Genomic DNA, 22284 nt, shown 5'->3' on the forward strand with positions numbered 1-22284 from the left:
TATATTCAAGTTATGAAAAACGAAAACATATATATACTTTTTGAATAAACTTAATGTAACAACCTGTCCTGCGGAACCACCCGTCCGTAGACCCAAGCTCACAGCGCTGCAGCGCACCGACCCCAACCCCTCTATTATGAGATCTCACTATCTCCATAATTAGGTTGTTGGTGAGACTCGAACCCATGTCCTCACCCTTTAACAGCATTCCCACAGGACAAGCTGTCACCAATTGAGCTGCAGATCAATTGGTGACAGCTTGTCCTGTGGGAATGCTGTTAAAGGGTGAGGACATGGGTTCGAGTCTCACCAACAACCTAATTATGGAGATAGTGAGATCTCATAATAGAGGGGTTGGGGTCGGTGCGCTGCAGCGCTGTGAGCTTGGGTCTACGGACGGGTGGTTCCGCAGGACAGGTTGTTACATAAAAGTCGACTTTTATGTAACAACCTGTCCTGCGGAACCACCCGTCCGTAGACCCAAGCTCACAGCGCTGCAGCGCACCGACCCCAACCCCTCTATTATGAGATCTCACTATCTCCATAATTAGGTTGTTGGTGAGACTCGAACCCATGTCCTCACCCTTTAACAGCATTCCCACAGGACAAGCTGTCACCAATTGAGTTTTATGTAACAACCTGTCCTGCGGAACCACCCGTCCGTAGACCCAAGCTCACAGCGCTGCAGCGCACCGACCCCAACCCCTCCATTATGAGTTCTCACTAACTCCATAATTAGGTTGTTGGTGAGACTCGAACCCAGGTCCTCACCCTTTAACAGCATTCCCACAGGACAAGCTGTCACCAATTGACCTGATAATGGAGGGGTTGGGGTCGGTGCGCTGCAGCGCTGTGAGCTTGGGTCTACGGACGGGTGGTTCCGCAGGACAGGTTGTTACATAAAAAAGTCGACTTTTATGTAACAACCTGTCCTGCGGAACCACCCGTCCGTAGACCCAAGCTCACAGCGCTGCAGCGCACCGACCCCAACCCCTCCATTATGAGTTCTCACTAACTCCATAATTAGGTTGTTGGTGAGGTTCGAACCCCCGACCTCACCCTTTAACAGCATTCCCACAGGACAAGCTGTCACCAATTGATCTGCAGCTCAATTGGTGACAGCTTGTCCTGTGGGAATGCTGTTAAAGGGTGAGGTCGGGGGTTCGAACCTCACCAACAACCTAATTATGGAGTTAGTGAGAACTCATAATGGAGGGGTTGGGGTCGGTGCGCTGCAGCGCTGTGAGCTTGGGTCTACGGACGGGTGGTTCCGCAGGACAGGTTGTTACACTTAATCTTAATGCTTTTACTATGTTTTTTGCTACTGTATGATCTCTATAATCGTAACTTTTTATTTACCTTTAATATTATAATTTTTAAATTTGTAAAGTTTTTCATTAATCATCCCAAGAAAATGATTGATTGAATGAACTTATAATGTTAAGTTCATTTGATTATGAAAGAAATAAAAAAAAGTAGAATATCAAAATTACAAAAGTGAAAAATGGTTGGAAGTGTCAAGTGGGGGGTGGGGCTACACTTGGAGTGACGCACGCGCACCATTCGCATCCTTCCAAACGCACCGATTGGATATTACATTAACAAATGAGCCCCACGTTTTCTATAATACGACACGTAGACCCCACTTCTGCTCCTTCCTTCCTCTATTGCCTTCTACTTTTCTCTCCTTTCATTTTTTCCTTCCGTTAACAATCGGTAAAATAAAATCTGCAAAATTTGTTTTACTTATTTAAAATCGATAATTGATAACTAATAAACAGGATTCATATGACAAAATAACAAGAAATTTTCGAATTTACTTTTGATTGTAATTTTAGGTTTTAAAAGTCGCATTAGCATGCGCTTGGTGAACAAACAAATGAAGAATATTTCTTGAAGTAAAAAGTAAAAATGCATCCCAAATCGATCTTGTTTATGTTTCATCATCTCCATCTATTATCTTAAACCGTGATGATCTTGTGGTAGGATTTAAATGCACAAATAGCTTTAAGACTAAAATCATTATACAAATAAAAGCATATACTATTATAGTAATATTCTCTCGTGATATACTAAGAAAAGTCGCCACACTCCATGAGCATACCACCCCCACTTACCTATACATATATGCCATCAAACTTCCACTTCTCCTTCACACCAAAACAATATTCCCTTCTTTAGTTTCCCTCTCGACTAAGTAAACTCATAAAAAGAGAGAAACATAAACATGAGAACGATGGTTGATCTAGGAAAGCAAAGAGATCATCATCATTCCCACATGCAAATGATAACCACTCCGACCACCGTTGACTGCGCTCGTGAAATCCGGCTCCGGCGAACTCTACGTTCATTCATCGAATGCATGCTCCCATACTGCTGCACTTACCAACAACCTTCTCATTCATACCAAAACGACACTGTTTCAGTTTCTTCCTCTTCTTCCTCATCTTCCTCCTCAGAGCACTCCTCCTCACATAGTAACAGCATCGTAAGTGGAACTTTCTTCGGGCACCGTCGTGGTAGAGTCAGTTTCTGCCTTCAAGACGCCACCGTGGGATCTCCGCCGCTTCTCCTCCTTGAGCTAGCTGTTCCCACGGCCGCTTTAGCCAAGGAGATGGATCAAGAAGGTGTTCTACGGATAGCCCTCGAGTGTGACCGTCGTCGAAGTAGCAGCAGCATGAACAGTCGTTCGTCGTCCATCTTCGATGTTCCTGTGTGGTCCATGTACTGCAACGGACGGAAGATGGGGTTTGCTGTGAGGAGAAAGGTGACGGAGAAGGATGCCGTTTTGCTGAGGCAGATGCAGTCTGTTTCAGTAGGAGCTGGAGTTGTGCCGTTGGATGAGGAGGAGCAGACGCTTTACTTGAGAGCGAGGTTCGAGCGAGTCACTGGGTCGAGTGACTCGGAATCGTTTCATATGATGAATCCTGGTGGTAGTTATGGACAGGAGCTTAGTATATTTCTTTTGAGATCTTGAGATGTTGAGTATAGTGTGATTATTTTATATTGAGATTCTTGTCAGCTTTCGTGTTTCCTTTTTTAAATTCATGTACATTGTAAAGTAAATTACCGAAAGACTAATATGTATATGCAATTTATCATATGGTCTCTTCTTCTCTAAATATATAAACGGGGTTTTGAGATATAATTGGGTTCAGCCTTAAACGTCCCATAATCTGATCTGTCGTTAGATCAGTAGCTAATATTGTTTTAATCTCTTCAAATCAACTAAAGGCAGCTATTATTCATTATTTTGGTTAAGGGTAAAATTTAGAGTCATTCTTGGATTCACCCCCTAAGGTGAACCTTTAGGTTCACCAACCAATAGAAACTTATTATCTTAGATTTAGTATCTTTAAAAGAAGAGAAATTCTTGGGTTCACCCCTAGAGTGAACCTTTAGGTTCACCCAACCAATAGAATTTCGTTATTTCATATTCTGTATCTTTTAAAAAAGGAAACAAAATATTGTAAATTATATTAATATTTTTAAACTAAAAAATAAAAATTAATATTAATTGCAAACAAAAATACGTTTTAGAAAAATATATTTTTAATACCGTCAACCAAACACTAAACCCTAAACCCTAAATCCTAAACCTAAACTCTTGGGTAAACCCTTGGGTAAATCCTAAACCCTTGGTAAATCCAAAATGGTTGGATAAATTCTAAATCCTACGGTTTAGGATTTATCCAAGGGTTTATGATTTACCCAAGGGTTTAAGGTTTAGTATTTAGGGTTTAGGGTTTAGTGTTTTGCTGATTGTGTTAAAAATATTTTTTTAAAAAAATCCAAAGATTTAACCAAGGGTTTACCATGGATTTAAGGTTTAAGATTTAGGATTTAGAGTTTAAGGTTTAGTGTTTTGCTGACGGTATTTTAAATATAATTTTTTTTTTTGCGATTACTATTATTTTATATTTATTTTTTATTTTAAAAACATAATAAAACTTGACAATATTTTGTTTCCTTTTTTAAAAGATATTGAATATGAAATAACGAAATCCTATTGGTTGGGTGAACCTAAAGGTTCACTCTAGGGGTGAACCCAAGTATTTCTCTTAAAAGAAAAAGAAACAAAATAATTATCAAATTGTATTATGTTTTTAAAATAAGTGTAAAATAAATAAAAATAGTAATTAACAAAAAAACGAATTTTTGTAAAATAATTTTAAATCCGCCAGCAAAAAACTATACCCTAAACCCTAATCCTAACTCCTAAACCATTGGGTAACCCCTAAACCCTTGGATAAATCATAAATTCTAATTCATAAATATCAAACTCTAAATCATAAAAACACTGAATTTTTTTAATTCTAAATCTTAAACCTTTAGATAAATTCTAAACCTTAAAATTTATATATAGTTTTTTTTAAATACATTTATACAATTACTATTATTTTTATTTATTTTTACTTTTATTTTATTTTAAAACATAATATAACTTGACAATTATTTTGTTTCCTTTTTCAAAAGATACTCAATCTATAACTAGATCATGACCCGCGCGACCGCGCAGATTTATTTTTTATTTTTAACACATAACATATATTTTATAATAGTTAATATAATTTGAAGTTTGTCTTTTTCACATAATATGGTTTTATATAATTTCGAGTTTTCTCATTATTTTAGAAAAATACTAAAACTGTTTTTTCTATTAATAGTTTTTCATTGGTGTATTAGAGATATAACTGTATGGTGAAAACACTAACATAATATCAAACAATACGATTTGGTTTTGGCATTGTGCTTTTTGGGAGTTTTTTTCTGAATGTTTTGTGAATGTCCAATGATAAATACGAAGGCAAGTACTTGTACACACATTTTAAGTGGGAGGAATTGAATATTTTCTAACCTATTAAGTTAGATATAATAAATACAAAATCTATTGACACCGAGATTTTAGGTATAGTAGAATAAACTTGGAGAAGAGGGTTTTCCATATTCATGATTTTTCAAATCTGGCAATTTGATTGTGAATATTTGATTGTAACCGAGATTTTAGGCATAGTAGACTCGACTTAGTGAAGAGGTTTTTCAACAATCAATTTTTTTAAAAAGTATAAATTGATGTTTTTGAAATAAGAATATACGTTAGTATATTCTATTCAGTGTATATTCAAAGTAAACCTCGATTATTTGATAATCAAAAAATATATTCTGATTCTTTAGTATTGAGTTTTAAAAGTTATGTATCAAGCTATTTAAAATTTAAAGATTCATCAGTATTTGATGCCAAATAATTTTTTTTTAAATCCGATATTGTAGGTTGAGAGTTATTTGGTTAATTGAATCAATTGGTTTAGTTGTATAATGACTGGCTAAAGATTCGTGTAATTTTTGTAATTTTTTGTCAACCTACTCGTGTAATAATATTTATATTTTTAATAACATGTGTAATATTTATTTTTATTTCTATCTATTTATATTTTTATTTTTAATAACTCAGACTCGTGTAAATATTGGAGACATTTATCGTATTCATTTGACTATAATAAAAGAGAGGTTTATTGTATTCATTTGACTATAATAAAAGAGAGGGATTGTTATATTTAGGGCTGGGCGTTCGGATACCCATTCGGGTTTCGGTTCAATCCATTCGGGTTTCGGGTTTTCGGGGTCAAAGATTTTAGCCCCATTCGGATATTTCTAAATTTCGGTTCGGATTCGGTTCGGATCTTTGCGGGTTCGGTTCGGGTTCGGATAACCCATTTAAAATGTTTTTAAATTTTCAAAATTCATTATATACTTCAAATTTTTAAAATCTATAAGAAAGATAATATATCACATATAAATTTTCATAACATATATGTCAAAATACCTTAATTTAACATATAAATTGGTTTTCTTTGAATATTTGGATAAAGAATCAATAGATATTTAACTATTTTGGTGTTTTCAGTATATTTTAGCTATTTTAAACATTTACTTTTGACTATTTACATATATTTTCCGAGTATTTTGGAAAACTTAAAGGTATCTTATATATTTTTAATATTTTAATATACATTATATATAAAAATAATGTATATATTTAAGTATATAAATTTATTTCAGATACATTCGGGTACCCAAAATATTTCGGTTCGGATCGGGTTCAGTTTCGGTTCTTTAAATACCGAAATTTTGAACCCATTCGGATATTTAATCAATTTCGGTTCGGATTCGGTACTATTTTTTCGGATCGGGTTCGGTTCAGTTTTTCGGGTTCGGATTTTTTGCCCAGCCCTAGTTATATTTGTACTATGATATAATATAAATATGATAATGTGAGTATACTCTAACGAAAAGAATAGATATTTTGTTTAATAGATGTATATAATGTAAGACATAGATCTTATTGTGGAGTTAATTAATAGGTGGTTGATATCTAACTCTGTAAGGAAATATTTAAATGACAGGTTAGACTAAGAATAAACATGTGATGTCCAATTTAAAAATCCACCTAAAAGAAGTTATAATGTTTCTGCTTTAATAAGATAGATAACTAATTCTTATTGGTTGGTGAATTTAAAGGTATAAACTTATTAGAGACATGGCTACCTACAGTCCTGGCTCTTACCCATAGCAATATAGGCATTTGTCATAGTGGGTCCACAAAAATTTTAACGTTATTTTATGGGTTATAAAAGCTTGTTTCACTATGTTAATTTATCAACTAATTGGTGAAATTATAATAAAGGGTCCATAATAAATTAAACCTAATACAAAGACAACAAAAAAATTATTTATGATTAGTCATTTCCAATTTTCTCAGTTGCAAAACCTAATTTTTATATAAAAGCCCATTTTCTAAAAAAGTTTCTTTTAATATTAAAAGGTTATCGTGATTCAATTTTTTTTTTTAAATGCAAAGAGAAAAGGTTATATGGAAAGATCCATATTTTATGTTTTCCCAAGACTATTAAATTGTTTAAGACGGCAATCGCTACCTAACAACTGAATTGCGTTGATGTTGGCCATTTGTACGAGTTTAGAAAGAACCCAATCTATTGTTCAAAAAAAAAAGAAAGAACCTAATCTACAAACAAGATAATGATGCTGCGTTTGGTTAAATTTTATCTCCATGAGTCTGTAATTCCTTGAAAACCTCAAGGGGCCACACCACAGGCATGTAAATCACACGTACGGTGCTCGTGAGCCTCCATGCTAAAGCAATGTGCGATTGAGACGAGACAGAGAACCCCAGGATATTGAGGTTTTTGTTTTAGCTTCGGTGTCTGGTTCGGTGCCACTGTCGCCTGTCGGACCTCTTTACTCTTTAGCTTTTGTTTTTGTTTAATTCCCTGTCTCTTTGATTCATTTCACAGTCACTCAACATTCCCTTTTGTTTATTATGTTCTTTTTTTGCTGAAAACAAAACTCTTTCCCTTTTTGTTGTTAGCACAATAATTTAAGATTTGGCTCGAATAACCAAGAAATCCTTATTATAATATGCACGCACGCTCTAGTCTGATTTATTTATAATACTGCGTTGTGTTGTTCAGAGAATGAAGACAATGACTTTCAGTTGTATATATGTACAATCAAAGAACATTAATATTCCAGTGACAAAAAAAAAGAACATTAATATTCAATTGTGGATTATTCTCCCCCGGAAACCAATTAAATAAAGAAGCATTGCACTTTACACATAATACTTCAGAGAAAGAAATCAATTATCCTGTTGGACGATACTTTTCCTATTCAACGTACCAAAATATTGACTAGAAATCGATATAACTACATTATCAATCAAGAAAACATATAAATGAAATATATACTAGTTTATACCGATGGAAGCCCACGTCCCAGAAAATGACAGAGGCATGCAGTATCGTGATATCCAGCGAGGTAAGTGAGATTCTTATCATATTATTGATACAATATGTTCTTTTGTCCCCTCTTTGTGCGATACAGTACTGTTTGTCTGATTTCTTGTTCTCCATAATTGATTCTCAAAACCCCTAAGATTCGTCAAAAAGTTTTAATTTTGTGATAAGTATCATTCAATAATGGAAAAAAGAGAGTAAATAGAAGGATCGATGTGAAGGTATACAGAAATGGGAGATGCACACGAGGGTACAATATAAACCCTAACATATAGACATAGAGCTCCACAACCCATCTCCTTCAGTCTAGTTTCACGTGTACTCTCGTCCCCATCATTACCTTTTCTCAGTATTAGATTGGATATATACATGTATATATATATTACCTATGTATAAGGACATGTATGGTTTTGTATTAGTATATATCACCCAGCTCGTGCTGTCATGCACCACCACCCATGTTTTAACGCGATAGAATGCATACTGTTAGAAATACAAACCGCATGAGATGCGTTTTATAAGAAATTTTATCATAATTAAATCAAAATGGTAAGATATATTCTTTTTTCACATATATTCATTTATCATATTTGTGCACGACTGTACGTAACAGGTATAGTTTATCTGCATCCAGATTAATTCATGTGCCGCATATTCTATCCCGATTGAATGCATGTTGCCAAAAACAAAATACATATGATATTGGTTTTTATAAAATGGGATCTTAGATGATTGACGGGTTTAGGGAAAATTAAGATCAAGTCCCACGACTACGAACTTTCATTATTAGTTCTTTTTGTCGCCGTGGAAATTCTAAAACAAGAAGTCATATGTCTAGATCAGTTTAGGTTTTGAATAATTTATCCCGCGGCCATCAAACAAGTTATATGGTAGAAGATCACACAACAATAATATCATCATCACATTTCTTTATGTACTGCAGAACATCTTTAATTTATGAAAGCCTTTTATCATAAAAAACATACATATTTCAACTTGCCGAAAATAAAGAAAGTGAAAATGTAAAATCTTATCTTCTTTGTAATGTTACATTTTCTATAAATAAAATTTGATAAAAAAAGAAAGTGAAAAATGTTTAAATGAAAATTTATTTAGTTATTTAACAAAACTCATTTTGATTAAAAATATGATATCGATATATGTTAAAACAAGATAAGAGTTTGTTATCACTCTATCAATTTTATATGACAACTAATAGAAATACGAATAATAATAAACTAAATTCTTAAATATGGTGACGAAGAAAGGCAGTGTTATTAAATTGGTGCAGTAGGCTAACCATTTTGCTTTTATTTTGTCAGATTTTCCGGCTCAAAATCTTTGAAATATATTCATATCACTACATTTACAATACTTATAATTAAAAACACCCATTTGCATCTTATAGTCAAAGTCCCAAAAGAAAGGGGATAAAGTAAGAGAATCTGGTTATTTGAAGAAAATATAATGAGGCATAGTCCGATTTATTGTTTGGACTTTGGAGTGTAGCCAACCTTTGGTAAGATAGTGTATTATCTAACGCCCTAAGTAACAAAATGTTAGAAACATCTATCTTATTAAAACAGAAACATTCTGTTGGACCTAACATTTATTTTGTAAGTTTTTAAATTAAATACACCTTTATACTTTATAGTTAAACATACATTAAGTCACTAATGTTTATTTCTTTATACTATTATCCATGTTTCCAAACAATATACTTATTTCTTTATACTACTATCAATGTTTCCAAACAATATATTTTTTATACTACTATCAATGTTTCCAAATAATACAATAATTAATCTTAATTATTTTATATCTATCATTTTCTCTTTAAAATTTTGTAAAAACGTCATAATTTCATAAATTGCAAAATAGTGAACTTTAAAATTTCGATTATAAGATTACAAATTATGAAACTATTACAATTTAAATCCAATTAGATTACATATCGGTCATCCATCAGTTCAATCGGTTAGTCTCGGGTTTTAGTGATTTTTTAATATGAATATTTTAAATACATAAATTGAATTGTCACATCTCCGGATTAACCGGTATAATCACAATCGGGTTGAATTTAAAAATACTGATTTAAATGCAAAATATTTTAAATACACACTCTTTAAAAATAACCAAAATATTTGTTAAATTATTAGTGAAATTTTTCATCGTAAAATATCCCGCGCTTAAAAAGCGCGGGTCAAAATCTAGTAGAAAACTTAAAGAAAAAAAAAACATCTATCCTATTAAAAGTGAAGTACAAATGAGAAATTACCCTGATTTTTTCTCATTATTTACAATACCCTGCCACTGGTTTTAATTCAATAGATTTTGTTATTTGCAAACTCATTTACGCAGGCCTTACACTTGCAAAGCCCATTCCGTTTCTTTACAACATTTCAATGGGATTCATTTTACTTTTATTAACCTATAACTGAGCCTATTACTATTTTATCTAACCATCTTCAATCTCTAACCAAAATTTAATATACACATGAAATCTTTTAAAACGAAATTGAATCAAGCGTTTGTATAATCCATTAGCAAATTCACATATGAATAACCTAAAAACCAAAACTAATATATGTAAGAAAAATGTACCTTTAAGAATCTTTCTAAATTGGACATTATGTACTATGTTAAAATATCCCGAGAACAAACCAGTATGTCTGATTGTTGCCAAATTCATTTCCAATTGATATAAAATCTTGAATTTAAAACACAAAATTGAGATTAAAACAATATATCTGATAATATCTATATTATTAAAATTGAAATACAAATTAGATTTGTTTGGAAATATGGATAACAATTTTTAAAAGATGTTTGTTTGGAAACTTGAATAGCAGTTTAAAAAAATAAGTTTGTTTGTAAACATAAATAACAGCTTAAAAAAGAGGTCTGTTTGGAAACTTGAATAGCAGTATAAAAAAGATATAATGTTGTTTGGAAACACAATATTAAGAAAAATTAGAAATCTATTATATTATGAGAAACTATCTATTTGGGCCAACTTTAAAATATACGAAAATTAGTTAATATAATTATCTAAAAATATCATTGGTCTAAAATAATCATGAAAAATTTAAACTTTATATATATATATATATATATTTCAAATCAAAATAATAATTTAAAGTTGATTTATATCAAAAATTGGTTTTTACTAAAATATTTTCTAATAACTATTATTGAAAAATGTTTTCAATATATATAAGAAAAATACAATAAAAAGTCAGATTTCATATATCAACTTAACTTATGATTTTTTGTTTCACATTAAATTTTAAAATGATGATTTCATATATCAACCGGTACTGGTCTATTTGGGTTTCGGTTTCCTGGGATCAAATATTTCAGTCTCATTCGAATATTTCTAAATTTTGATTCGGATTTGATTCAAATCTTTACGGGTTCGTTCGGGTTTGGATTACCCATTTAAATTATTTTTAAAATTTATTATATACTTTAAATTTCTCAAAATATATAAACAAAATAACATATTACATATAAACTTGAATAACATATGTCTGAATACCTAAAATTAATATATAAATTGGTTTGGTTTAAATATTTGGATAGAAAATCAATAATTATTTTTAAATATTTTTGGTGTTTTAAGTATACTTTAACGATTTTAATTATTTACATATAACTATTTATATATATTATCAATTATTTAAACCAACTTAAAAGTACCATATATATTATGGATGTTTTTAAATACATTAAATCTAATATATATATATATATCACATACATTCGGGTATTCGAAATACTTCAATTCGGATCGGATTCGGTTTTAATTCTCTAAATACCAAAATTTTAAATAATTTTGATATTTAATCAATTTTCGGTTTGGGTTTGATACTTCTTTTTATATCACGATCGAATTTTTGGATTCAGATTTTTTGTCCAACTCTAATAATGACATAGAAAATAAATAGCAACATATTTTATAAAAATACACCCGCACGGGCGTGCGGGTCAAAATCTAGTAGAAATTAAACTTTGAACAATGGCGCATGGCGCGAGAGGAAGCCCATATTCACTATGGACTAACTTCAGAGATGAGTCAGTTCGGCCCGGTTCACTTAACTACGACTTAGGTGGTGTCTGAAACGATTATAAAAGGTCCAGCTTTGTAATTTGTTGCTTGTTAATAATGAACGCCTTTTCTTAGATATTCTTAAGATGACGAGTTCCTTCATTTTTATTGGTAAAGGGGTAATTATAATGTATTTTTCTAGCATCTTACATTCATTTGTCTTTTTATTGGTGAGGGGATGATCATAATGGCTTTCCTACCATCTTTCATTCATTTGTCTTTTTATTGGTGAAGGGATGATCATAATGGCTTTCCAACCATCGTTGATTTTAAATAGACCCCATTCTATAAATGATTAGCAAAGTAGGGTTTCATTTTCCTTAACTATATTTTTCTTTGTGTAATCAGCTTCAAGTGCATGGGAAGGTGCAACTATCTTAAATTCAGTGGAACTTCCACAATTTTTTGTGTTCACATCGATATTAAATGTCTAAGAGTGGTGCCAAAACTAGAGGGCATTTACGGGCCATGGCCTAGCGGACGACGTCGAAAATGAAACTCTATTTGGAAGGTTGTGTGATTTTGTAACAACATTTGCCTCATCCTCACCAATCTTTGTCTATGCATTTATTTGTTCTTATCCAACTTATACTGTCTCTATGCAAACTACCCAAAAATGAAACATTGGAGACTAGTCCCACTTTCACAATCTTAATATAGAACATTTTGTTTATTCGTCATATTTCTTGTTAGATTCTGTACGATTTTAAAAAGTTACTTTGTTGTTTTTATTGTTACAAACTTACATATAAGTTTACTCGAATGTACATGACTTTTACATGTCAAAGGTTGTTTTGTTTTTACCAGGCGAAGTATACAACTCTTATGTTATCCTGGTTTATGGATGGTCGATGTCCATACGTTTGTCATCTTCGACCACGAAACTATTGTGGAGTAATATTTTTATGTCGCATTGTCAACTCTTTTATGGTTCTTGTTAAAATTGTCCCCACTTACCTAGTTGTTCTGAGACCGACGGCATTAATTGCTCGCTTTTATCTTAACCTATTCCAAGAAGTTAAAAATCAGTATGATAAATGAATCATATACAATTATATTCTTATATTATATGTTATCAGTAGTTATTTGCTTTATGAGGTTTATTTAATTAACTCAGACTAGTTGAGTTTTCAGCACTGGACCAAGTGAATTGAGTGTACTAAAAAACATAAGATAAGAGACTAGGAATTAATGAAAGGCCCTTAAAAAAATGAAATTATTACTAAATCTTTGATTATTTAATAATAATAATACTTTGGGATACTCTCGTCTGAACTCCCGGGCAAAAAATGTCGGTGCTCGCTTATTTTTTTCCCGGAAAGATATGATATTTTTCTTTTTTAATACTTGTAATGTTTTTTTTGTGGAGTCACATAAGCAGCAAATAGTACTAAACTACAAGGTAAAAAGGATGGAGCTTTTCGAGAAATGCTCTAAAAACGTCTCAAAGGAAGAGATACTGATGGGATGGGATGGGATGGGATCGTCTTAATTTTTGTGATGCAATTTCTTCTACAGAAAGACAAGAGAAAAGAAAATGATGGGTCTGAAGAAGAGTTGCTCTTCTCCTGATTGTTCTTCATCTTCTCCAAGGTACTAACAGCCTTTTTTTTGTCTACTTTCTTCACCAAGGGTTTCATCTTTCTTTTAGTTTAAATGACAATGGGTTTTGGTTACTTTAGCAGGAACTCGGAGAAGCAGAGTGTGATTGTTGCATCACCTTCAAGATTCTCTTGCTACAGTGAACCGGTAATTTCACTCTCTTTGCAAAAGCAAAACTTTTTGGAGATTGTCTTTAATCTTTATGGGTGTTCCAAAAAGTCACATTTGTTGTCTGTACATTTATTTCTCATGGCAGTCTGTATCTATTGAGAAGAGATTACTAACTCATAAGGATTCTCACTGCAACGTAATGCCAAAGGTTTGATCTTTGTGTAATACTTTGGTATCATCAAGTGTACTTGTGCTCTCTTATATGTTCTGTGTGCTTTGTGTGTGTAGTCTTCAGAAGATTTGAGGAAGGAGATTGCTTCGCTTGAGTTTGAGATTCTGCGTACGGAACAGTACCTTCTCTCTCTTTACAGGACAGCTTTTGATGAACAACAAGTTACTTCTTCTTCTTACTCTCCTCACACTGAAACAAGCTTAGTCTCCAATCAGTTTTGTCCCAAATCCGACCAATCTGACCTCACCCGTGTCCTCAGCTACCATTACCAACCTTCTCCCCTCTCTGACCGTTCCTCTTCCTGTCCTAGGAGTTTCCAAGCCAGCTTAAAAGCCTTTTCTGCAAGAGTAAGTTAACCACATTGCAACAAACCTTGTGATGAATCTGACAAAGACTAAATGATGTTTTCAGCATTTAGCATAGTCTTAACTAGTTTGATGTTTGCAGGAGAAGACAAGATATGTTTCTGGTAATAATCACACTACTCTTGGAGATCTTCTAGGCTCGTCTCACATCGCAAATGAGATTGTGAACCCGAGCAGGCTCTCTGAAGAAATCTTGAGATGCATATCTTCTGTGTATGTTACACTCTCCAGTTCTTCTTGTCTTCGCCCTTCTCCTTCACCTTCTTATGTCTCTTGGAACCCATGCCTTGGGGAAAGCAAAGAAGCAAGTGTTCCACGTGGCGTTGTGATAGAGTCTCTGAAACTTCAGCTGGATGATACTAGTTTCAACCACGCAGCTCTTATGCTCCAAAACTTCAGATCGCTAGTTCAGAAGCTTGAGAAGGTTGATCCGAGCAGGTTGAAACGAGAAGAGAAGCTCGCCTTTTGGATTAACGTTCACAATGCCCTCACAATGCATGTAAGCAAAACAAACTATTGGATCATAAAGCTTGAATCTTTTTTTCATTAACTCTCTCTCTTTTTCTTTCTTGCAGGCCTATTTAGCATATGGAACTAACAACCGCGCAAGAAACAACTCTGTTCTAAAGGTTTGGTCTTTCAATCTCTTTAAGTCCAATCAATTTTTCTTTTTTTGAATTATACAGAGGTATCCTGGTCATATAGAAGTGCTCCAGACTAGTCACGTCTCGATCCTCTGTCCCTGGCGATACCGAAATATTAATTACCCAGTGGCCGAGACTCGAACCTTGCCCAATCGATTTTTCCTCTTTGCTGTTTACTTATACACACATGTCTCTCAGGCAGCTTATGACGTTGGAGGCTACCGCGTAAACCCTCACATGATCCAAAGCTCAATCTTAGGCCTTCGCCCGCATTTCTCACCACCTGTATGCAACACACGCACACTCTCTCTTCCTCTTTTTGGTTTGCTTCATTCAATAACTTGTGTTTGACGTTACTGTAAAAAAAAACAGTTGCTGCAGACACTCTTTTCGCCATCAAGAAAGTCGAAAACTTGCACTGTCAAACACACTTACGCCTTGGACTACCCCGAGGCGTTGGCTCATTTCGCTCTTTCTTCAGGAGCTTCCACAGATCCTCCTGTATGTTCTCTTTTAACCCCAAACACTTTGTTTTGGATTCACAGTCTTTTTAACGTTTTGATAATGTTTTTTTTTCTCAGGTTCGGGTTTACAAAGCGGATTGCGTGTTCAGGGACCTAAGAAGAGCCAAAGAGGAGTTTATAAGAAACAACGTTCGCATACATGATGAGACAAAGATAGTGTTGCCTAAGTTAGTTCATTACTATGCTAAAGATATGTCGTTGGACGCATCTGCGCTCGTGGAGACAACGGTGAAGTGTTTACCAGACTCCATGAAGAGAGTTTCTCAGAGACTGTTGAAGAAGAAAAATAGCAAAAACATTGAATTCTCACCGGAAAACTTGAGTTTCCGTTATGTAATCATATCAAGGCATTGATCATGTAACGAAAATGTACATTAAAAAAACGTCACGTAGTTTTGTTTTATTTCACAAACTGCATGCCGTTTTGAATAATTTCTAAGGCCCAGAAGATCAAAGTGAAAAAAAATGAAAGGCGATGATGGTGAAAATGAAAGGCTTTTGGTTTGGAATTGGAGTAGGAGTCTTGTCGGCCGTTGTTGTGTTCGTTATTGGGCTTAGAGGAGGAGCTATGAAGAGCTCGACAATCTTCTTCTCTGGTGGTGTTCCTCCTCCTTCTCTACGTGTCACCGAACGAGGAGGTTCAATGGCGACGTCCTCTAGTGGGCCTAAGTGGGCTCAGAAAACCATCACGCTTCCACCGCAACGCCGTGGATGTCATCTTATCACTCCCAAGGTTTCTTCTTCACTTGATGGTTTTTTTGTTGATTGGTTTATTATAAAGTTTTGGTTTTGAAACAGATTTTGAAGGAAATTGGACAAGACTTGTCGGGTTTCAACTGTGGTCTTGCTCATGTCTTCTGTGAGTTCTCTTGTCTTTGTAACTTCTGCTTGAACCCTTAGATTGAAAGTTTGGATTTTTTCTGTTTTTTTTTTTAATTTGCAGTGCAACACACAAGTGCTTCTCTTACAATCAATGAGAACTATGATCCTGATGTTCAGGCTGATACTGAGACTTTCCTGAACAGGGTTGTTCCTGAGGTATTATTATATTTAGCTGCCTTCTTCAATTGGTGCTTGAATTGATCACTTTATTTGTGTTCTTGTAATTCAGGGGAGTTCAGCTCCTTGGAGGCATACCATGGAAGGTTTTGTTTACATCCAAACATAGTCATAATTTACATAAAGCATTGATAATAATCCAAAGCTGTTCTCTGTTTTTTGTTTGGCAATTCTATATGAAATCTCTCATCATGTGTTTTGAGAATTGTATATTATTATTGCAGGTCCAGATGACATGCCAGCTCATATCAAATCATCAATGTTTGGATGTCAACTCACGTGAGCCTCGCCTCCCACTGTCTCATGTTTCTGCACTATTTATTGTTCTGTTTGATTGTGGGGGGATTTTTTTTGTTTTTGGTAATCATGTTAAATTTGTGGGGGCGGGGGGATGTTTTCACTAGATAACTGCTTTTGTTGTCTCTGCATGCAGAATCCCAATAACAAAAGGCAAACTTAACATGGGAACTTGGCAGGTATTCAATTTCTCCATCTGACACACTATGCATTACTACATTCACATGTTTCCTCATGTATGTCGTTGGATTGATTGTAAAATGGATCTTTATTGTTTGCAGTACCATATGTATTTTAATTATCTGATCTTGCTTGCATCTAGTTATCTCATTTTATAGGCGTTTTGTGTGTTGGAAATGTCGGGTTTCAGGGAATATGGCTATGTGAACACCGTGATGATCCAACAGCACGCAGAGTTGTGGTCACACTCAATGGAATCTAGATCTCTCTCTCTCTCTCTCTTCATGTTTTATTACCTCGTGTGGAATTTACGATCTTTTAATGGAAAATTACTTATTATTATAGTAATATTTTTCTGTGTGAAACAGTGATGCTAGTAATGTACCAATTGTGGTGTTTATTGCATCAGCAATTCCATTTGCACACAGCAAAAACCAATCAGGAAATAAAAATAAACTGCCGAAACAATGATCTGGAACAAAAAAAAAACACATGATATCTCTTCTATACACCAAGTATAAGTTCAGTTTCATTTGATTATTCAACATTCATAAAAGCAATTGAAACCTGATCTAAATTGCTTAATCATAAATAACAGAGAACTGAACATTCACATGTAAATTTTATGCCAAGAAGCAGAAGAATCATATTTCTATTAGAAAAAAATGAATGTGCTCTGCAGAGGAGAGAGATGAGCAATGAAAAATGAGCAAGACAAAAAAAAGAAGCAACACAACCTATTTTTGTCTTTTAAGAGATTTTCATTTATGGTTTGTTGCCTCCAAGCTCCATGTCTTCTAAATTCATATGTTCTATTCCTTCTTTGAGAAGTCTAAGTTCATCCTCTGTCATACTATTCTTACCGTGCGGTGTGACTTTCGGTTTCCTCTGTTTCTCACCAACTCAACCGCCCAGCTGTAAATAACCATCCCCAGCACGGCTAGATCATCCCAGCTATGTTCCTGACCAGTCATCTCCGAGTCAGAGAGAAGCCATCCTAATGTTAAGACACAGACTGTTTTCATGTGTCCAAGAACTTGGAAAGAGGTAGCAGAGAATCTCCCAATGCCAGAGATATTGGCTTATGTTACAAAAAAAACAGCAAATGCGCAAGAGAGAAGAATGCACAACTGCAGAGATGGCACCATAAGACATCTTGTAAGTAGAGATGAATCTGCCGCTAAAGAAATAGTGATCTAGATAAATAAAAATCGATTCAGAAACACACAAAGACGTCTCTCTCTCTCTCTCTCTGTATGTGTATCTTATTCTTCTTCGTCCAGTGGGCTCCAGTCCTCGTGGTGATGGTGTCTTGGCTGTAACAAGTAAGCATCATCCACCATTGTGATGCCTTTCCTCGACGCTTTCCCGAGTAAATAAATTGACCCCTGTCGTTTACATTTGACCTCTCATGCTTCCGTTTTTGGAACATTTGTTAATTACTTTACTCTCCCCAATGCGTTTCAGATAAGTCTCTACTGCAACTAATTTCATCTTCTCCTAATTGCCACGCCTTTAGTTTCGATTAAACAAATTGAATAAATTCCGATTTTAAACATTGCCCGACCACTCTTTTACTTTTCAACTGCCAAAGTCGCCAGGTAAGTGCAAAATTGTAACGACAGACATGTAAGTTACAATACTTAAAGCTATTGACACATGTCTCTCTCTCGTACGGCTTTTTTTTTTTGTTTTGTTTATATGGTAATCACAATAAGAATCCCAACACATGATACATCTCTAAACATCATCATCATATATATAAAGAAAACATTAATACATTGTCAAGAATGAGATTTCATGTGATTTTCAAACATCCAATATTCTACTAACAGTAATTTAAAATTACATAATGTTTACCGCCGCTTCCTGCAAATATATATATATCGTCATAGGCATAAAGCTTCTAAATTTGTAAATATAATATTAGCACAAAAAGGGAAAAAATCACCTCTCACAATCTCTTTTATGATCTTTATAATCCTTTTTGCCAGTTTCAAGAGTGTCTCTGCGCTCCCGGAGGTGGCGCAGGCCTTGGAAAGTAATAGTTGAATTGCTCTTCTCCAAGCTTTGGTGCTTCAACATATGGGCTTTGCGGTTCCTACATTAATTGTATGAAATTTCATTAGTCTTTCAGATTGGGCCATTCACTGGTATCAACACTATTTTGTAAGCGACTATTGAATCGAACACAGTCAGTATTATCTCATGAATCATAACATAAGCAGTTCTTGATGATCAACACATTATTTTGAGAGCTAAGTGTAAATCATTCTTGAATTTCTATCACATACAAACATGGAGTTGTGTGTCTAACAACGTGTCATACAAGGGGTTAGGGGTTATGTTTCGTCAGTTATGCCCTGATGTGAAAAAAAAAATGCTAGTACGATGCACATAGTGTGTGTGTGTAGTAGATGGAGTGGATAAAGAGGAAGGAGATGGATGTATACCTGAGGCCCAAATGTAGAATGAGATGCTTCATCACGGTCTGGACCATTTCCGTTTATTTTGTGAAGTTCGGCTCTTACTAATGGATCACTCTCACTGGCTATCTTGTTCTTCTATATAACCGGAAAGTTAAATATCCTTTTAAATCAGTTTGGAAAAAAAAATGCGTTATATTCTCAAAGAAGCAAATGAAAACAAATATACCTGGAAGATCTTCCCCAAAGTTTTTAACCCCTTTGCCCTTGCACGAAGCTCCTCTCTCTTGGCAGTGGGATCTTGAAGAACCTGAGACAGAGAAAAGTAAAATCAAATTAAACGTAATTGCAAACAAAGAAACTCAACCAAGATGACACAAACAGCCAGACATACGTACCAGTTCACAAACACGGGAGATGGTGCTTTCGATATCAGCAACATTAAGTTTCCACAGAGAATCAATCATCACTTTCTTATGGGACTTCATGTACTCTTCAAGTTCCTTCTCACTATGATTGCCTTCAGCACTTAGCTGCCTTTTCATTTCCTCTTGCAGCTGGAATAAAGCGTATGCGCCTAGGAGCGAGATACAAAATAGCCAGAAAAGAAAGAGTCACTAAACGGCATTTCCTTATATTATAATTACTAAAATCACTAACCTGTTGCAGCTGTGACTTGGGATTTGATCAAGTGACCTTTCGTCCTAAACCATTCAGCAACAAATGGCACACCAAGATATATAGCTTTCTTCCCAAGCTCTTTCGCCGCTTGTCTTACGTATATATATCCGATTGTGTTCAACATCTCCACACCATATGCTGTTGAAGATGAATAGAGATACATTAAGGAGGTAAGTCTGCTTTTCAATGTGGCACTGATTGCAAAAGAAAAGCATAAACTATGAAAGGGAAAGAAAAACGCTACAGAACATTGGTTACCTGCATTTGAGAGTCTTGTTACTTCAGCTTCAGCATTGCTAATAAATGCGTCTTTGTTCGTCAAATATAGGTTGAGGCGGTCCTTGAGAATCTGAGCAAGCTTGTCTTCTCTTTCTTTCTGAACAGCCTGGAACCAAAAGCAATCTTGGCAAATTATGAAAAGGGGTTGATTTTGGGTAAGAAAATTGAGATGAATGAGAAAGTTTACCCTCATTTTATCAATAATCTTTTTAGTATCAATCTGATCTCCTTCAGAGAGAATATCAAGTGAAGCCATTGAGGCCATAGCAAGCTGCCCTATGTATTCTTCAAAAAGTTCACTCCCAAAAAGCATAGCAAATATTGCCGCCGGATCAATGATCTCACTGCAAGAATGAACACTACCACAAGTAAGAACAAATTCTTTGGATCCATGTCCCAAAAAGAGAAAAGAACCGGAAAAAAAACACTAACGTAGAAACACCAGACTTCCCATATGTGTCATAGGCCTGACGTTGCCCTGGATCACTTAGCACTTGGTATGCCTCTCCCAACACCTGTATAAGAAGAGAACTCCCATTTTCAAAAAGCTCACAACCAAAAATACTTGTATTAATGGTCAAAAAAAAAATCAGAACATGCCTGGAAATTATGAGCAGCCTGAGGATCATTGGGGTTCTTATCTGGATGTACTTGTCGTGCCTGTAAACACACAAAAACAAGCCCAATAGTCAGCATTAGATAAACATTTGACCAATTGCAAACTCCAGAGACAACAAGAAGCTTATAGTCATCAAACTAGAAACCTGTAATCATCACTTTGTAACAGATGATCATCGAGCATCTAGAAGAAACAGAGATTCGGTTTTAGAAAGAAAAAAAGAAAGGAGAAATGACCTTGATGTAGTAAGCTTTCTTAATCTGAGCCTCCGTAGCGGTGGGACTAACGCCGAGCACATCGTAATACTCCGTCTCCTTCACCATTATTGTTATGATTATCCGAACACGATCTATACACGTCTGAATCTCAGCAACAGTCCGATCACAACGAAAAACACACCACGTGCCCGCCTCTTTTCAACTCAAACCGCTTCTTTTAATTGACCGTTTATTTGAATTGGTCGGTCTCTTTTGGACGTTTCTATATTCGCCACGCGTTTTCCCCGTCAGCGTCTGTCTGCTTTTCTTTTATTTTCAGATCAAATCGTAATTGTCTTAATCTTTTATCTTACGGATTAAGGAGAGCTATTTAAATAAGGTTAGAAGATTATATTAAGGTTTCTGTAACCATCACGTAAATTGTTTTAGGTTCGGGTCGACTTTTCTGATTTCGCGTTTGTGACATGTCGTTTGAAAAAAAGTGACAGGGGACTGATCAAAATACAAATGACTTTATGTTTTATGAAAGTTTTATAAGGTTTCTAACTTTCTAGTTAATTCCGAGAGTGATTTTTATATGGCCAGTCACTTCTAGCTTCAAGATTTACGAGTTTTGCAAGGATTCCAGATATTTGTAATTCTTCGAAACAAAGCAAATAATAAAAATTAATATCTATTAAAAATAAATTAAATTACAAATACTAAAAACATTAAAGATAGATATCTGCTCCGTTCTAAATTTTATACAGATAGATGTATATCTATAATTAAATATAGAGTTTTAAATGTATAATCTTATATAATTATTGTTTAACATATAATTTTATTAATTTTATTTATGAAATTACTGACAAAATATTGATTTTAAAACATATAGTTTTGTTAATATTTACTTTATATTTTATATTATATAAAATTTATTTAAAAATAATAATAACTTGGTATTTGTTATTTAGATTTACTTGTATTACACGATTAGGTTATAAGTATTGTAGTTTCTATAATGTCATGGATATATGAGTGAGTAAAAATTTCTCTCTCAGGCCCCCTTTTCGAGACTGGTCCGTAACCGTTGGTCTCAAGGCTGTTCGAAGAAGTTGACTTCCCTTTTTGTCGGCTTTT

General features: G+C 34.3%; 4 protein-coding genes across 6 annotated transcripts; 3 read left to right on the plus strand and 1 right to left on the minus strand.

Annotated features, from left to right (window-relative positions):
• The first annotated feature begins 1990 nt into the window (after window positions 1-1990).
• LOC108842071 (protein MIZU-KUSSEI 1) lies at window positions 1991-3101 on the plus strand. The gene has a single exon (XM_018614881.2). The coding sequence runs from the start codon at window positions 2228-2230 to the stop codon at window positions 2975-2977; it is 750 nt and encodes a 249-aa protein (XP_018470383.1). The 5' UTR covers window positions 1991-2227; the 3' UTR covers window positions 2978-3101.
• A 9985-nt stretch (window positions 3102-13086) lies between these two features.
• Window positions 13087-15815, plus strand: LOC108813188 (uncharacterized). Of its 2 annotated transcripts, none has more exons than XM_018585673.2 (9): window positions 13087-13518; window positions 13608-13674; window positions 13784-13846; window positions 13927-14217; window positions 14318-14734; window positions 14811-14864; window positions 15078-15164; window positions 15252-15380; window positions 15461-15815. In XM_018585673.2, the coding sequence occupies exons 1-9, from the start codon at window positions 13463-13465 to the stop codon at window positions 15755-15757; spliced, it is 1461 nt and encodes a 486-aa protein (XP_018441175.1). In that variant the 5' UTR covers window positions 13087-13462; the 3' UTR covers window positions 15758-15815. The 2 variants fall into 2 exon arrangements, with proteins under 2 accessions (XP_018441175.1, XP_018441184.1); XM_018585682.2 differs by having other exon boundaries at window positions 13091-13518; window positions 13611-13674.
• Window positions 15816-15878: 63 nt separating this feature from the next.
• LOC108813202 (uncharacterized) lies at window positions 15879-17356 on the plus strand. The gene is made up of 7 exons (XM_018585693.2): window positions 15879-16136; window positions 16202-16262; window positions 16347-16441; window positions 16515-16548; window positions 16687-16741; window positions 16896-16938; window positions 17130-17356. The coding sequence occupies exons 1-7, from the start codon at window positions 15879-15881 to the stop codon at window positions 17199-17201; spliced, it is 618 nt and encodes a 205-aa protein (XP_018441195.1). The 3' UTR covers window positions 17202-17356.
• A 1320-nt stretch (window positions 17357-18676) lies between these two features.
• LOC108835345 (chaperone protein dnaJ 10) lies at window positions 18677-21459 on the minus strand. Of its 2 annotated transcripts, XM_018608637.2 has the most exons (11): window positions 21181-21459; window positions 20926-20985; window positions 20758-20840; window positions 20513-20669; window positions 20305-20431; window positions 20026-20184; window positions 19764-19942; window positions 19595-19675; window positions 19393-19503; window positions 18891-19040; window positions 18677-18808 (listed from the first exon to the last, which is right to left on the minus strand). In XM_018608637.2, exons 1-10 carry the CDS (start codon window positions 21265-21267, stop codon window positions 18936-18938), a joined length of 1149 nt encoding a protein of 382 aa, XP_018464139.1. In that variant the 5' UTR covers window positions 21268-21459; the 3' UTR covers window positions 18677-18808; window positions 18891-18935. The 2 variants fall into 2 exon arrangements, with proteins under 2 accessions (XP_018464139.1, XP_056865748.1); XM_057009768.1 differs by having other exon boundaries at window positions 18677-19040.
• Between the last annotated feature and the right edge of the window lie 825 nt (window positions 21460-22284).

Source organism: Raphanus sativus, chromosome 1 (assembly GCF_000801105.2).
Source record: "Raphanus sativus cultivar WK10039 chromosome 1, ASM80110v3, whole genome shotgun sequence".
Classification (NCBI taxonomy): domain Eukaryota; kingdom Viridiplantae; phylum Streptophyta; class Magnoliopsida; order Brassicales; family Brassicaceae; genus Raphanus; species Raphanus sativus.

Excerpts from the sequence above, each read along its gene's own strand:
- LOC108842071 (XM_018614881.2), top strand. The coding sequence starts at position 2,228 with ATGAGAACGATGGTTGATCTAGGAAAGCAAAGAGATCATCATCATTCC.
- LOC108813188 (XM_018585673.2), top strand. The coding sequence starts at position 13,463 with ATGATGGGTCTGAAGAAGAGTTGCTCTTCTCCTGATTGTTCTTCATCT. Across the intron at positions 15,165-15,251 it reads GCCCGCATTTCTCACCACCT|TTGCTGCAGACACTCTTTTC; the intron begins GTATGCAACACA and ends AAAAAAAAACAG. Across the intron at positions 15,381-15,460 it reads GAGCTTCCACAGATCCTCCT|GTTCGGGTTTACAAAGCGGA; the intron begins GTATGTTCTCTT and ends TTTTTTTCTCAG.
- LOC108813202 (XM_018585693.2), top strand. The coding sequence starts at position 15,879 with ATGATGGTGAAAATGAAAGGCTTTTGGTTTGGAATTGGAGTAGGAGTC. Across the intron at positions 16,442-16,514 it reads TGAACAGGGTTGTTCCTGAG|GGGAGTTCAGCTCCTTGGAG; the intron begins GTATTATTATAT and ends CTTGTAATTCAG. Across the intron at positions 16,549-16,686 it reads TTGGAGGCATACCATGGAAG|GTCCAGATGACATGCCAGCT; the intron begins GTTTTGTTTACA and ends TTATTATTGCAG.
- LOC108835345 (XM_018608637.2), bottom strand. The coding sequence starts at position 21,267 with ATGGTGAAGGAGACGGAGTATTACGATGTGCTCGGCGTTAGTCCCACC. Across the intron at positions 20,670-20,757 it reads GGGAAGTCTGGTGTTTCTAC|TGAGATCATTGATCCGGCGG; the intron begins GTTAGTGTTTTT and ends TCATTCTTGCAG. Across the intron at positions 19,676-19,763 it reads TCTCCCGTGTTTGTGAACTG|GTTCTTCAAGATCCCACTGC; the intron begins GTACGTATGTCT and ends TCTCTGTCTCAG.